A 15,799-nucleotide genomic window follows, 5' to 3' on the forward strand; every position below is an offset into this window, starting at 1 on the left:
TGTCTCAGTTCAAGGAGACAGCAAATTCATCCTTCCTCTGCCTTTTTGTTCTATTCAGGCCCTCAGTGGACTGGTTGATGCCCACCCATGTTGGTGAGGGTGATCCTCTTTACTTAGTCTACTGATTCACGTATTACTATTTTCCAGAAATACCTTCACTGACACACCCAGAAATAATGTCCCTTAGCCAGGTCAAGTGGACACACAAGATTAACCACCACAGTCCCTGTCTCACTTCCCTTTTCCTTTATTCTTGCTTCATGGGAATTACACTACCAAATAAAGCACTAGCACTTAAGCTTTTACCTCAAAGTCTGTTTTCTAGGGAACCCAAGTTAATAGAGTAGGAGTGATCTGTAAAAAGTAGACCCTCAGGATGGGCTTTTAGAGTTCACTTGCCCACTGTCTGAAAGCAATAGGCAGCCAATTTTGGCAGTAGGTGGGGAGGTAATAACCCTCGGTGTGCAGTGATGTCACCCATGGTTTCATTGTGTTGAGGTGCAGGTAGACAGCAAGGTATGAGGAGATGAAATAACTATTGTGCTTAGTCAGTATGGGGCAATATTAATTAAAGGGGTTGTGATGTGGCTTCTTTTGAAGGTATTGGAAGTCTTTCAAAAATATATATATAGTGAAAGGGCAGTTAGTTGACAACGTAAGTCATTCTCTGAAAGTTAGCCTGCCTTTATTACAGCTCAGGGCACTGCAGGGTAGACTCTGCTGAAAATCAGGCCAGAATCTGATTATATAGCAGAGCGTCTAAGAAAAGAATGGGGCCCAGAGATGTGAAATGGAGATATTTAGGTAGACAAACCTAAGAATTTTGAGCTCCTAAGTTCCTCTGAGCCCTCCAGAAATAGCCCGTAACCACTTGCCAGAGAAAAACAGTCTCCGTTTGCCTGGGGGAACACACAATGACCTAATCTGAAGCAGGTGCCTTTCAAGATAATTCTTGTTTTCCTCTAGATATGACCCCCCCAAACCCTTCATTACCTCCTGGCTAAAGACCAAAGTCAGGTTTCAGCAGAGCCCAAGCAGGAAAATACAGGCTCTCCTCTGGGAAGAAAAAGCCCACATACCAAAGGAACTGCAGGATCTAATAGGTGTTAGGTGAAACCAGAGGGAACATGTGTAGGAGTGTCTGTTGAGTATGTTAGACCACAGGGACAGAACATAAAGCTGGATGGGGTAGAATTCATTAACATGGGGCTACTCAACCATGATTCAAGAGTCCTAACAACAAGATGGCTTCTGGAAATGTGGATCTGATAATGTTCTACATCAAAATAAGTGGAGGCAGCAGAACTTCCTTGGTATCATACTGAAGAAAGGGTCAGAAGGCTCAGAGAGGTGGGAATGATAGAAGGGATTTATTATCTATGTCCTAAGAACGCACTACCTGGTTTTGTTCCCTGAGATGGCCAGAGGCAGTTACCTCCACCGAGGATCTAAGGAATGCAGCAATGAGGTGATTACCAGCGTCTTTGGAGAAGCTTGATAATTGATAGTGGAAGATTCTGCCATGAAATTTAGCTTCATATTAGTGGGGATGATGTAATTCCAGAATGACAAAGGCCAGGTGGTAGTAGTTAACAAAGGCCGGCATGAGATATAATTACCATAACCTGCAGCCAGGCCAAAGTGACAACCAACGTGCCTTTCTCTGTAGGGATGTTTGATGCTGGCTAATGGATCATGGTGCTACAGGGGCAAGAAGGGTGGGCAGGCAACAAAGATGCTGCTCCATATGAATAATTACAAAATTTAAGAAATGGTAAGCAAAAGTCTGATATTAGTTGCTGCAATGGAAAATTGTGGTCCCTCATCTGGTTTCCAGATCTCAGGCTGTTCACAAACCTAGCACCTCTGGTTGAAGGGGAGACTTAGTATTTAGCAGAACCCTGATATTGGATCCTTAACCTGTGGCACTAGAGTTGTTATGGGAGGAAGGGCTAAGTGGAGAGACCTGTAACTGTCTACACCAGTGTTAACTTAGAAGCAACAGTGCACTCTAGCTGTTTGTTCAAGCATCAAGGACTTGAAAGATGAGGGGACATTGCCATCCAGAACTGTGTACCACTCGTGAGGATTTCAGGTTTTGGAAACTTATATTCCCATCTGTTCTGAATAATGTTGCTGATCTCTTTGTTGTGTATCCCGACTACACTGACTTCCATTGGTAGCCTGTATTAAGTAAATCTGTTTCATTTACCCAAGCAGTATCTTTATCTTTCCATTAGTCTGAGCCTACTACTGATATTTGTCAACATGGTGTTCACATAGTAGGTTATGCTTCACAAATATCTTTTCCCAGGGTGTGGCTCGTTTTTCCACTTCTGTTGCGGTGTCTTTATCCTTCCAAAAGTTTATCTTAATGTATTCAAGTTGATCAGTATTTCCTTTTTTTATTCTTTACTTTTGTGGCTTTTAGGAAATCCTTTACTTCAAGACCATAAATACATTTTGTTAGAATTTCTTGTACCACTTTTTACAGTTATTTTACACATATTACATAAAAATATATTACATATAATTATTGTATAAATTAAAAATTACTCCATGACTCTCCTTTTACTTTATTGATTAGAATTTGGTTTCCTCTTGATTCTGCCTCAGTGTCTGTCCATGGTTTTAGTTTGGCTACTTCTGTCTCATTGTTGACTATATATAATCGTCATAATGATCCAAGCAACTGAGATCAGATGAAACCTTCTTTACTCCAATCCACCTTTCATTCTGCCATGATAGGTTTCCTTTTAAAATACATAAAAATACAGTCTGGATCATGCTCTTCTCTGCTTAGGAAGTTTTGATGGTTCTGAAGTAAATAATTATATTAGCAAACATTTACATAGCACTTATTATGTGCTAAGCACTGTTTTAAGAGTTTTACATATATTAACTCATTTAATTCTAAACAACACGAAAGTATGAGGTAGGTAGTATTATTATTTCACCCCGATTTTACAGACAAAGACACCAAGGCTTATTGAGGTTAAGTAACTTGGAAGAACTAGAGAGTCAAACCGCGCTTTCTGGCCCCAGACTTTGGGCTTTTAACCTTGATGTTATATTGTTTTTTTAACCAAGGCTCCCCACTGAACACAGAACTAAGTCAAAATTTCTTAGCATATCTTCCAACTACCCACTATATTTGATCATGCTTCTTTTTCTGTCTCATTTTCTGCCTCTGGATCTATTGCAGTCTGTGGCTTACCACACCAGACAGATTATTTATGTAACTTGCTGTTTATGTCTATGACTGTACCTTACTTAGGCTTTTCTCTCAGTCAGGGATGTCCTTCTAAATGTTCTTCATCTCATTTTTTTTTCATTCCCTCATTCCAGCAAAGATTTATTGAGTCACTCTCCGTGCCAGCTGCCAGATTTGGGTGCTAGGTTATCACAGTAAATAGGCAAATTTCTGTTGCAAGGATCTTTCTGTGAATGAGTGGCTGTTACAGTTCAGGGCTAAAACATCACCTCTTGTAGAATCCTCTGTTCTCTTTCCAGTTCCAAGTTTCATCTTGGGATTCCTACCGCATGTTTTTAAACCTTTATCACAGCACGCCTTTTTATCACGGTTACTCGTGTGTCATCTGCTTCGTGTAGGGAATGTGTGGGTTCGTCTGTGCACTGTATGACACACTAAAGAAATGGTTGCATTTCACTGAATGAAAGGATGAAGACGTGAAAAACAAAAAGTCTAAATTGGGTGGTGAGATCTTTGTGTCTTTTAAAAAAAACTACCATATATATGCACATATTTAGGATGGTCCAAATAATTAACAACTAAATTAGGAATAGAAAGAGCGCTACCCTTATTGATTCTTTCTCTAACAGTGACTTTAGATGACAAAGACTCTTGAATGGGTAAAAAGGATCCCTGCAGCCTGTAAAGACACTAATTATAAGGACGCAGCAATTTACATTATTTATGAGGAAGCATTTACATTATCCAGCCCTGTCAGACACAATGGTTGTAGAGCTCCATTCTTTCACTAGAGTGAAAAGAATAAAGCAAAGTGGCAAGGAAATAGAAAAGATATTCTAATAGCTGCATCTCATTACAAGGAAGACAACACCTCTAAAATGTTAAAAAAAAAAAATCCTTCAAATATAATTCAAACCGAACAAAATGGAAACTTCCATCTTACCACGATGATGACTGACAGTATAGCACCCATTTAAATATTCAGACGAGCTTCCAAAAACTATTGAAAGTTAAGCATTGTTAACATTAGTATGTGCAAGGAGGAAAATGACTAAGATGCAATGTTTCATAATTCGAGTACTTGAAGTTAATTAGTCACATTTTCTTTTACCAGTGACTTTGAAATGTGAGGTCTGCACTACCAATAGTGTTACGAGAGCAGCCAGATTGGGGGGGAGGGAGCCTCACTTTATCTGTTTTACTTTTATTTTTTTTCCTCCCCTCTGACCACTTTAATTTAATTTTATCCTGCAGTTTCACTTTCATCAGTATAATAGTACTCAGTGGCAAATTACACTAGCTTTTGATCTGAAGTAGACAAGTGTGTTATGTGAGAAGGAGAAGGGAAAGATTTACCAAGCTGATTTTTTTTTAAAAAAAAGGTCTTTTAATATTTTTTGTAAATGGTCCAAGGATGAATTATTTCTTCAGGCCTAAATTCTTTGAAGTTTTAACATTTTTATTGCTTACTTAGAGACAAGATAAAATCTTGATCAGGGGCCCGTCTGGTGGCACAGCAGTTAAGTGTGCACATTCTGCTTCTCGGCAGCCCAGGGTTCGCCGGTTCGGATCCCGGATGTGGACATGGCACCGCTTGGCAAGCTATGCTGTGGTAGGCGTCCTAGGTATAAAGTAGAGGAAGATGGGCATGGATGTTAGCTCAGGACCAGCCTTCCTCAGCAAAAAGAGGAGGATTGGCAGCAGTTAGCTCATGGCTAATCTTCCAAAAAAAAAAAAAAATCTTGATCAAAGGATGATTTCTACATCCTGATTGGAGAACTGAACATCCTGATTGGAGAATTGAACCCCAGAGTACCTCACTGCTCACCAGAAAGGTTCTCAGGCCATAATTACCTGCCTTGAAGAGCAAAATCATCATCATTTTCCTTCAAAGATGCTATATATGTCAAAGACGCTATATATGGTACACATGGCATATTAGGCCAGCCTCACAAATTAGCACAGGCCCACAGAGCCTGCAAGAAATTAGGTCAGACCTGAAAGAAATCAGGCTGTGGTCCAATAAGCTTCTGAATCTTAACTGAGAAATTGGGCTCACACCGTGTTAGGGTCACTGTCTTTATTTATTTTTAAGTGTGACAAAACCAGTAACAGTTTTCAGTGTTAAAGACCTATTTTTCTAAGCTGTCAAACATTTCAGGTTCTTCTCTTAGATAATTTTTGGCATTGCATAATTTATAGAGAAAGCAGGTTCCCTGCTAGTCCGAAACTCATACTTGAAATAAATAAATAAACAAATAAACTTACTGTTGCCCATAACATGTAGGGCAAAAGAACTTCTCTTGCCCCTGAATATTTCCTTTAAGGCCTATAGTGTCCTCATTAGAAGGAGAGTCTCCTAAAATCCCTGTTTAAAATGCAAAAGTGTTTTGAGAGTTAACACTTTAAGCATTGGTACAGATTAATGTCCAATAGTTAAGGGTGAGTAGAATGCTCATTAATCTAGTGATAATTAGGATAACTCTGAAATACAAATGAATAAATATAATCATAATTACTAGGCACAGACATCGTTCCCATAGTCACAGACCTCAAGGTCCAGATAGAGGGAAGAGAACGAACCAGTTGACTGTACTTGATTTTTAAACTGCTTGTCAGATCTTTTCCTAATTTCAATTCGATTGATAAACTTAGTCTTTCGAAAATCATTAATACAGCCTATTCATTTTGAGCACAGGCTTTGGAGTCAGAAGGCAGAGACCAGGTCCTTGACATTACACTTTACTCTCACCTTGGTCAAAAGACTAACTCTTGGTAAGCTTCAGCTTCTCAGACTGTGAAATGGACATACGAATAATATCCTAAGTCGTAAAGCTGTTATGATGATTAAACGAGATAAATAAGATTATGTTTCAAATGCTTAGAACAAGGCCTGACACATATTAATGATCATCATCATCATTAAGCGGTCGAAATGGAAAAAAAGTATAGTTTGAACCTGTGATCGTAAGTTTTTGACTCCACTATTCGGTGGCTCTCTGTCCAGAACCTTCTCTCTATTCTCATCTCATACAGCGGTGCCAGTGAGAAAGCAAGCAAAAAAGCCTCAGGAGCAACATTCCTTTCTGGACCCGGATCTTTCTTCCTTTGCCCCTCAGGGGCCGCTGTGTTTCCCCGAAAGCGCGCTGGAATCCTGGTTGCCACGAGACCGTCGCTAGGCAACCGCGTGTACACACACCCACGGCCGACCCGGGTTTCGCCAATATGGCGGCGCAAGGTACCTCCTCTGTCTCTCCGGCCAACGAGTCTCCCGCATCTGTGTCCCCGACAGGACTGCCACCGACCCCGCCCCCGACTTCAACCGCGATCTCGAAGTCGCCCCTGGAGTCGAAGGCGAGCTCTGCGAGCCCACTGCCTCGCTCGACCTGCCGCGAGGACTCGCTGCCCCTCGCGGTGTTTTATGGGCCGCTAGACGAGAAAAACCCGCTCCTGGCCTCCTGCGAGAAGGAGATCCGGGAGTTGCTAGGCTTTATGAAGAGAAAGAAGGCTTTAGCGACAACGGAGGAACAGAAGCATGAATTCCAGCGGCGTTGGTAAGCGGAGGCAGGGCCCTGGGGCGGGCGCTGGCCGGAGAAGGGCAGCTCTCGGGGCCGGAGGAGGAGATGCCCTTGAGGATGCCCGCGGTGGTCCCAGAGCTGGGTCAGCGTTGCGGACGCAGGACCTGGCCGAAGGGCCCTGGAGATATAAAGTTTCAGAAGTGGAGACGCGTCGCTATTACAATCCTAATTCCTGGTAAATGTTACATCTTGGGTTGCTGCTCAGGTCAAAATAAAAATCAACACAGAAGTGTTTCCTAACTCACCATTTGTTCTGTTTCTGAGTGTCCTCTAATTGCTTCTCCATGCCAGTAAATTTTTGGCTCACTCACGGGTTTCACAACTGTCCACGTTGTGGGTACAATTTTGTATACGGAGTAAAAGGAATAACTTTAAAGTGGCTTAGATTCTTGAAAAAGTTAGTTCCTGATGCCATGAAGCACATCATTCTGTGAACATGCGCACTGTAATTCCTTTCTACTTTGTTATTAGAATCACAGTGAGTTTTTCTTGATTTTATGACTCATTTTGCACATCCGTTTGCCTTTTTTTGGGTTCTGTCACCCTGTTATTACCACAAACTGCAAACTACCTGTTTTTAAGGTTCTTTCCTGTTTATGTTACCAACTTTCTTTCCCGGTCAAAATACATTGCAAACTGAACAGTTATGAATGTAGACCGGTGGCAAAGAACACCAGAATAGTGAATAGTTTCAACTTATACTTACCATTCATGCATTTAATATGAAGAAACAGTTTTAACTTATCTTTATATTCATTCATGCATTTAACTATTTATTGAATACCTCCTATATATCAGGTACCGTTCTAGGAACGAGGACATCAAGTTAACAAAAGATATAAAAATCGGTAACCTCATGGAGCATATATTTTTGTGACTACAGACAGTTACTTAACAAATATGTAAAGAAATCATTTTACAAGGAGATAAGTCCTGGGGAGAAAATTAGAAGGGAGTGTGGATGGAGGATACGGGATAGGTGTTGCAATTTAAAATGGAGTGACTGCAAACATGGGTGGAGAAAGTTGGGAAAAGTGGCCTTTGAGAAAGATGAGAAGGAGATATGGCAGCAAGTGATGAGGATTTCTGTAGAAAGAGTTGACCACACGGGGACAATGGCAAGTGTGAAAGTCCTGGGGTGGGATTGTGGCTGTGGGCAGAACAGGTTTCTGGCAAGAGCAAAGTAGATCAACAGTTTAGTTTTAGATATATTAAGACTGAAAGGTAATTCAGCATCCAGGCAGACCTGTTATGTAGGTAGTTGGACATTTGAGTCTGTAGGTCAGAGAAGATATGCATTTGAGATCCATCAGCATATTAATGATATTTAACTCATGACACGATGGAATAGCTAAGGGAGTAAGTGTAGGTGGAGAAGAGGAGAGTCCAAGGACTGAACCCCGGGACCCTCCAACATTGACAAGTAGAGGAGATAAATAGAAACCAGCAGAGGGGCTGGCCCAGTGGCACAGTGGTTAGGTTCGCACGTTCCACTTTGGCAGCCCGGGGTTCGCCGGTTTGGATCCTAGTGCGGACACAGTGCCACTGGGCAAGCCTTCTGTGGTAGGCGCCCTACATATAAAGTAGAGGAAGATGGGCACGGATGTTAGCTACGGGCCAGTCTTCCTCAGCAAAAAGAGGAGGATTGGTGGCAGATGTTAGCTCAGGGCTAATCTTCCTCAAAAAAAACACAAAGAAACCAGCAGAGACTAAGGAGTAGCTATGGAGGTTAGGGAAAAACCAGTAAGTTTGTGGTGTACTGGAAGCCAAGTAGAGAAAGTGTTTCAAGGAGAAAGGAATGATTGATCAACTGTGGCAAATCCTGCTGATGGGCATGTAAGATGAGAACCAAGGATTGACCGAGGAAAGCACATTACATACCTAAGCTATATGTATTTATATTTAAAACATTTCTCTGTTTGTGTGTTAGACAGCACTTTATCTTCCCATCTCCATTACCAGCATTCCAATCCAAACCACCACCATCTCGAATTTCCTTGCAGGCACTCAAGTTTCAAGTCTATCTTTCACATAGCAGCCAGGGTGACCTTTATAAATAAATCACCTGCTCCCCCAGCTAAAGTCTTTCTACTGCTTCCCATTGCTTTTAGAATAAAATTAAAACTCCTGGTGTCCTCCAGCGTCTGAGGATCTGGCCCTGCCTGCCTCTCCGATCTCAGCTCATTCCTCACCTCTCTTCAGGACTTTCCAGGGGAACAGATGCTATTATTTCTCAGCCCACGGCCTTGATATTTGCAGCCTCCTTTATCTGAAATTTTCTTCCCTCAGCTTTTCAAATATCTGTCTCCTTGTTATTACTTTCTCAATTGTTACCTCCTTAGAGTAATCTTTCCTTCTCATGCAGGTTTGCTCATCAATTTATTTATTTTTATTTGTATATTTTCTTGTGTGTTATTTGTTTCTCCCACTGGAATATAAACTCCCTGATGACTTTGGATAATGCATCTCTTTTTCATTTTCCTGTCTCTAGCGCCTAGCCTGGGGGTTGGGACATAGTAAACATTCAATGAATATTTGCTATTGAAAGAATTCAAAGGTTGTTATCCTGGCTTTCTCAGAAATTGTTAATGTTCTATATGGGAAAGTAGACCTGGGCCAATCGGTAGGTACAGTATCTGTTCCATCTTGAAACAGACTATAAGAGAATCACAAACATTAAGGATTGACACAAACCTTAGCCATCTAACCTCTCATAGAATTTAGCATTTGTTTACTCAACAATTTTTACTGAGGCTCTACTATAGGCCAGGCACTGCCCCAGTCATGGGTTATTCAGTGGTGAACAAAATAGGTGTGGGAATCCTTGTTCATGGAGCTTGTAGACTAGAAAGGGAGATAGGCTTTCAGTGAGTCCTTAAAGGAACACACAAACAACAAGTGCTAAGAAAGAAGAAGCTACTGAGCCCTTACCTGAGCTGGGCATTGTACTAGGTGCTGGAAACACAGGAGTGAACCAAACAAAAATCCCTGCCCTCTTGGTGCTTATATTCTAGAAGGGAGAATAGACAATGAACATATTAAGTCAGTCCATTTTATGGTGACTTAGAAAGTGATAAATGCCAGGGAGAAAAGTAAAGAGAGGAAGAGTTATGGCATAGGAGACAGGAGGTTGCAGTTTTCCATAAGGTAGTCAGAGTAGATGACACTTGAGCAGAGGCTTAAAGAGAACACAGCAGGGACCTGCTTTCAAGTGAATGGTGAGAGAGGTAACGTTAAACTGAGATTAGAAGGATGCTGGGCGGTTGAACAGGCAGGGAGAGAGGACAAACAGAGGGAACAAGCCTGTGGGAAGATCTTGGCAGGAAAGAGCCAAGGACTTTGGAGGAACGGACAGAGCCAGTCTAGCATAGCTTAGCGAGTGGGTGCAGTGGTGAGACAAGATGAGAGGAGCAGGTAGAGCTTTGGAAGGTTTTAGAGGCCATCTGTAGAGTTTGCATTTATCCCGAATGCAATGGGAAACCATTGGGTAGTTCTTGGCAAGGAATTAACCTTATGTGATTTTTGTTTTAAGATACTATTTTGGTGATCTTGTCCAAATGGAACAAAATGGCAGTGTTGAGCCCAGTTAGGAGTACAGGAGGGAGGATTTGCTTTTATAACATACTTGACAGATGGTTATTTTTTAAAATAAAAATTTGTTTCTTTTTATAACTATAGGAACTTCCATAAGCATAAAAATTCATAGTATCTAAAATACAGCTTTTGATCGTACCAGCAGTGTCATTAAATTTAGAGTGTGATTTGTCTTTGTACTTGTGTTATAAGCACATAAGATTTAGATAGTCTGTTTAAACAGTTAAGATCTTCTATCTTAGAAAAGTCTAAATATCCAGCAGCAGGTATCCAATCAGCAATCCAAAGTATATTAACATTCTTCTCTTAAATGATGTAAATTATATAGCATATATTATATTTTCCTTGTTTAATCATTATGTAAGCCATTCCCAATGAGCAGTCTTGTCTTGAACTTAGGGTTCACTTAAAAAAAAAAGAAAGTTCTCCTCTTATATAATCTTGATTGATTTAACAAAGCTGGTATTTTTCTTTTATGAGTAACAAATCTAGTCATCATTATCTCATCCGTGAGGTTTGGAAGAATTAACTCTTTCACCTACATAATTTAAGAATTCTAGCAAGACTTGGTGAATTTCTTGGATTTATGATATTAAGTCATACTGTGGCATTTTATGAAGCAGCAAATGAAAGTGAAAAAGGTAATAAAAAAGTACAAACCAAAAAACTCCCTTTTTAAACTTCTGTGGGCTGTATGTGCCACAGTATTTATTTGGCATGGTTATTTACTACTTGGTACATTAATATATTTTCCTACCCCAGAATATTATTAATCAGTCCATAAAGGCAGGAGTACCCTGTCCCCCACCCCTCCCTTGTCACTCAGTCAATATCATTTGTTACCTGAATGAATTAATCGACATGTTTCTGTTGGGGTTGTTTGCTTACTATCCCAACATACACATCATACCTACTAGAGACATCTGCAATCCGGAAGTTTGGGCTCCTGTCTGTATTAGTCAGTTTGACCTACTAATTACTAATTAGCCAGTTTGGGCTGCCATAACAAAATACCATAGACTGGGTGGTTTTAAACAACAGAAATTTATTTCTTGCAGTTCCTGAGGCCAGAAGTCCCAGATCAAGGTCTAGCAGGGTCAGTTTCTGTTAGAGCTCTCGCTCTTCCTAGCTCGCAGACAACCACTTTGTCCTCACATAGCCTTTCCTCTGAGGAAGTGCAGAGAGAGCGAGAGAGCGAGAGAGCGAGAGAGAGCGAGAGCGAGCGCCAGCACACAAGTTCTCTGGAGTCTCAGAATTCTGAGAAGGGTGTTAATCCCCTTGAGCCAGGGCCCCACCCTTTGGCCTCATTTAACCTTAATTACTTCCTCAGAATTCTCCTCTCCAAATACTCATAGCAGGTAGGGCGTCAACATATGGATTTTGGGGGACATACATATTCAGTCCATAACATTGTGCTTATCTAGAAACTTATGAAATAGGATTGGACAACTGTTAAGGGAAATTTGGATTTCTCCTAGAGGTATTTATAATTTCCAAGAGAGAGGGAAGGAGTAAATGTTAAATAAGTGAATAAACAAAATAAGCAATGATCTGCTACGCTTCTAAATTCTGATTGGAAACCATTTTGAGAATACTATGCTTTGTTTTACTTGGTGAAGGAACCATAACCCTGAATGGTCTGACTAGATATTTGAACGATTTATAGAAAAGAATAAAATAAAAACAAAGAAGTTTTTTCCCTAGACATTTATTTATTTATTCACTCATTCTTTTTTTTTTTTCCTAAAGATTGGCACCTGCGCTAACAACTGTTGCCAATCTTTTTTTTTTCCCCTGCATTTTCTCCCCAAATTCCCCCAGTACATAGTTGCGTATTTTAGTTGTGGATCCTTCTAGTTGTGTCATATGGGACACTACCTCAGTGTGGCCTGACAAGCGGTGCCGTGTCCACACCGAACTGGTGAAACCCTGGGCCGCGGAGCCGGAGCACGCAAACTTAACCACTCAGCCATGGGGCCGTGCCCTTATTCACTCATTCTGGCCCTCGGGGAGTTTACATTCCTGAGGACTGGAAAGGCACAGCAATATACTAGTTAAGAGCAGGGATGCACTGAGCATCAGTTTCATCAACTGTATATTTGGGATATTGATGTTACCCAGTTCGGGGTTGTTGTGAAAATGAAATGAAAAAAATTCGTGTTGGCAAAAGACCCAGGATAGCCAACACAATATTGAGGGAGAATGAAGTTGGAGCACTTACACTGCCTAACTTCAAGATTTGCTATAAAGATATAGTAATCAAGGTTGCGTGGTATTGGTGAAAGAATGGGCAAACAGAGCAATGGAACAGAGTAGAGAGCCAGGAAATAGACCCACATAAATATAGTCAACTGATCTTTGATAAAGGAGCATAGGCAATGCAATGAACAAAGATGGTCTTTTTAACAAATGGTGCTTGGACATCTGTACATCCACATGTAAAAAAATGAATCTAGAAACAGACCTTACATCCTTCACAAAAATTAACTCAAAATGGACCATAGACCTAAATGTATAATGCAATGATATCAAATTCATAGGAGATAATACAGGAGAAATCCAGATGACCTTGGGTTTGGCAATAAGTTTTTGGATATGACACCAAAGACATGATCTATGAAAGAGAGAATTGGTAAGCTGGACCTCATTAAAATTAAAAATTTCTGCTCTGTGAAAGACACTGCCAAGAGAATGAAAAGACAAGCCACAGAGTGGGAGAAAATATTTGCAAAGGGCATCTCTGTTAAAGGACTTTTATCCAAAATATACAAAGAACTCTTAAAATTCAATAAGAAAACAAACAACCTGATTAAAAAAATGGGCTAAAGACCTTACTAAACACCTCACCAAAGAATACAAATGGCAAATAAATATATGAAAAGATGCTACTCATGATATCTCATCAGGAAGATGCAAATTAAAACAACAATGAGATACCACTGCACACCTGCCAGCATGGCCAAAATCTGGAACACTGACAACACCAAATGCTGATGAGGACGTGTAGCAACAGGAACTCATTCATTGCTGGTGGGAATGTGAAATGGTCCAGCCATTTTGGAAGACAGTTTGGTGGTTTCTTGCAAAACTAAACATACTCTTATTGTACGATCCAGCAATTGCGCTTCTTGGTATTTACCCAAAGGAGTTGAAAACTTATGTGTATACAAATATCTGCATATGGATGTTTATAGCAGCTTTATTCAAATTGCCAAAACTTGGAAGCAAACAAAATATCCTTCAGTGAGTGGATAGATAAACCGGTATATCCAGACAATGGAATATTATTCAATGCTGAAAGGAAAGCCATAAAAAAAAAATGGAGGAATCTTAAATGCATATTACTAGTGACAGAAACCAATCTGAAAAGGCTACATACTGTATTATTCCAATTATAGGACATTTTGGAAAATACAAAGCTATGGAGAGAGGAAAGAGATCATGGTTGCCTGGGGTTGGGGGAGGGGAATGAATAGGCAGAGCGCAGAGGCTGTTTAGGGCAGTGAAACTACTCTGGATGATACTATAGTGATGGATACGTGTCATTATATATTTGTCCAAACCCATAGAGTGTGTAACATCAGGAGTAAACGCTAATGGAAACTGTGGACACTGTGAATGATGTGTCAGTGTAGGTTCACCAATTGTAACAACTGCTTCACTCTGGTGGGGGATGTTGACAGTGGGGGTGGCTGTGCATGTGTGGGGGCAAGGGGTAAATGGAAAATCTCTGTACCTTCTAACTCAATTTTGCTGCGAACCTAAAATTGCTCTAAAAAAATAAAGTCCGTTTAAAAAATGCATATAAAGAGCTTCAACCACTGCTTGGCACAAAAGAAGCAATAAATTTAATGATAGTTACATTTCTTAATAATTAGACATTAACAATAGGGCATATTTTGTATTCAGCACAAGATCAGTGTTTCAGGATTGCTTGCTAATTAATTGAGCTTTCCTGCTGACTTTGAAGATATCATTTTATTTTATGATTTTTTTACAGTGCCACCTCATTGTTTAATATCTGGACCAAGTACGCCCCCCGGCTGCCAGCTGCCTATTACAATGAAAAGCTTCTGAAGGTTGGAGATAGCCTTTGTGAAATGAAAGTAAGTGCCTCCGGAATAAAAAGAGCCTCAATGAAACTCATTTGGCTAATAATTATTATTATTTGGTTTGATACAGTTCTTATTTTACATGATTTGATTTTTTTCTCTGAAAAATATAAATGAATATGTAAAACCTTAATGAGGCACCATAACCAGAAAAGTGTTTGTTTTTTAATTTTGTCCTTGAGATTCTCCAGAGGTGAGAGACTCCTGAATGGAAAGACAGCCGGCTGGGGATGGGCAGGAGCACAGCCCCTCTTAACAGAGGGTGTGGTAGGCGCCCCACAGGAAATGCTGAGTCATCATGTTCCTACCTTAGACAAAGGAGCCCAGACACCACTTCCTGTTGTTTTTCACATGGCTGGCCTTGCCCAGCGGACACCTCTCTTTGCTCCTGGCTTTGCTGCTGTGTTGTCTGGTTCCCAGGACCCTGTTTTAATGACTTTCAGCTCCTTCTTAATGTTTTGCTGTATGTAATTTTAGCAGTCCTTCCGTCCATGCCCTGTTTCTTGCTCAATATTCTATTCTGAACTCAGTTTGTGCCCTGTTTCTAGTTCCATATCAATGCCCAGGTCTTGGATGGCTGTGGACTCATGGACTTGGTTTAATAAGACCACACCATGGCTTGGTTTTCAGTTAATGATAATGTGAGTTTTTCCCTTAAGCTCTGGCATAGGATCAGATTATTCCAAGTGTATATGTGTTTGGCACATCTAGGATCCTTGGACCGAGAGTTATTTTATCCAAGGTGATTTTAGGCCAGACATGGGCAGTATTCAGTGTTTTCTCAATCTTCAGTTTCTCAACTTCATTTTCCTCTTCTGTTTCTATTTTCTGGACTTGAATCCTTTTGGTCTGGGAGGGAAGCTTACCAAACAGAGAATAAGATGTGGACGAACTTTCATAATGATGAACAAAGATCTATTTTCTGCTACCAAAATAAGAGACTCACCTTAGCTCCATATAATTGGACCGTGTTTCTTAGAAACTTGAAAATACAGACTTTGGAAAACGACAGAAAAAAGTGCAGATGAGATCCAACTTGTAAGCTATATTCATATGAAGTAGAATAACAGTTTTGACAGGGGAGGAGCACCCCCCTTGGTTTTTTTGTTTTTGTTTTTTTTGAGGAAGATTAGCTCTGAGCTAACATCTGCTGCCAATCCTCCTCTTTTTGCTGAGGAAGACTGGCCCTGAGCTAACATCTGTGCCCATCTTCCTCCACTTTATATGTGGGACGCCTACCACAGCATGGCTTGATAAGCAGTGCCATGTCTGCTCCCAGGATCCGAACCAGTGAACTGTGG

General features: G+C 40.6%; 1 protein-coding gene and 1 long non-coding RNA gene across 15 annotated transcripts in view; one reads left to right on the forward strand and one right to left on the reverse strand.

Annotated features, from left to right (window-relative positions):
- Positions 1-4,658: 4,658 nt before the first annotated feature.
- Positions 4,659-7,239, reverse strand: LOC139045054 (uncharacterized). The gene is made up of 3 exons (XR_011502652.1): positions 7,038-7,239; positions 6,174-6,910; positions 4,659-4,835 (listed from the first exon to the last, which is right to left on the reverse strand). It is a non-coding gene; the product is annotated as an uncharacterized lncRNA (long non-coding RNA).
- CFAP54 (cilia and flagella associated protein 54) overlaps positions 6,440-15,799 on the forward strand; it is a 308,554-nt gene continuing 299,194 nt past the window's right edge. For 8 of the 14 annotated variants that reach the window (XR_011502650.1, XM_070507105.1, XM_070507102.1 and 5 more), the window contains exons 1-2: positions 6,440-6,768; positions 14,387-14,492. Coding sequence is in view for 8 of the 14 variants with exons in the window: in XM_070507105.1 (XP_070363206.1) it covers positions 6,440-6,768; positions 14,387-14,492 (435 nt within the window). In the remaining 6 variants the exon portion in view is untranslated. Of the gene's footprint in view, positions 6,968-14,386; positions 14,493-15,799 lie in introns of all 14 variants that reach the window. The other 6 variants (XM_070507107.1, XM_070507109.1, XM_070507111.1 and 3 more) reach the window with 3 other exon arrangements.

Source organism: Equus asinus, chromosome 4 (genome assembly GCF_041296235.1).
Source record: "Equus asinus isolate D_3611 breed Donkey chromosome 4, EquAss-T2T_v2, whole genome shotgun sequence".
Taxonomy (NCBI): Eukaryota; Metazoa; Chordata; class Mammalia; order Perissodactyla; family Equidae; genus Equus; species Equus asinus.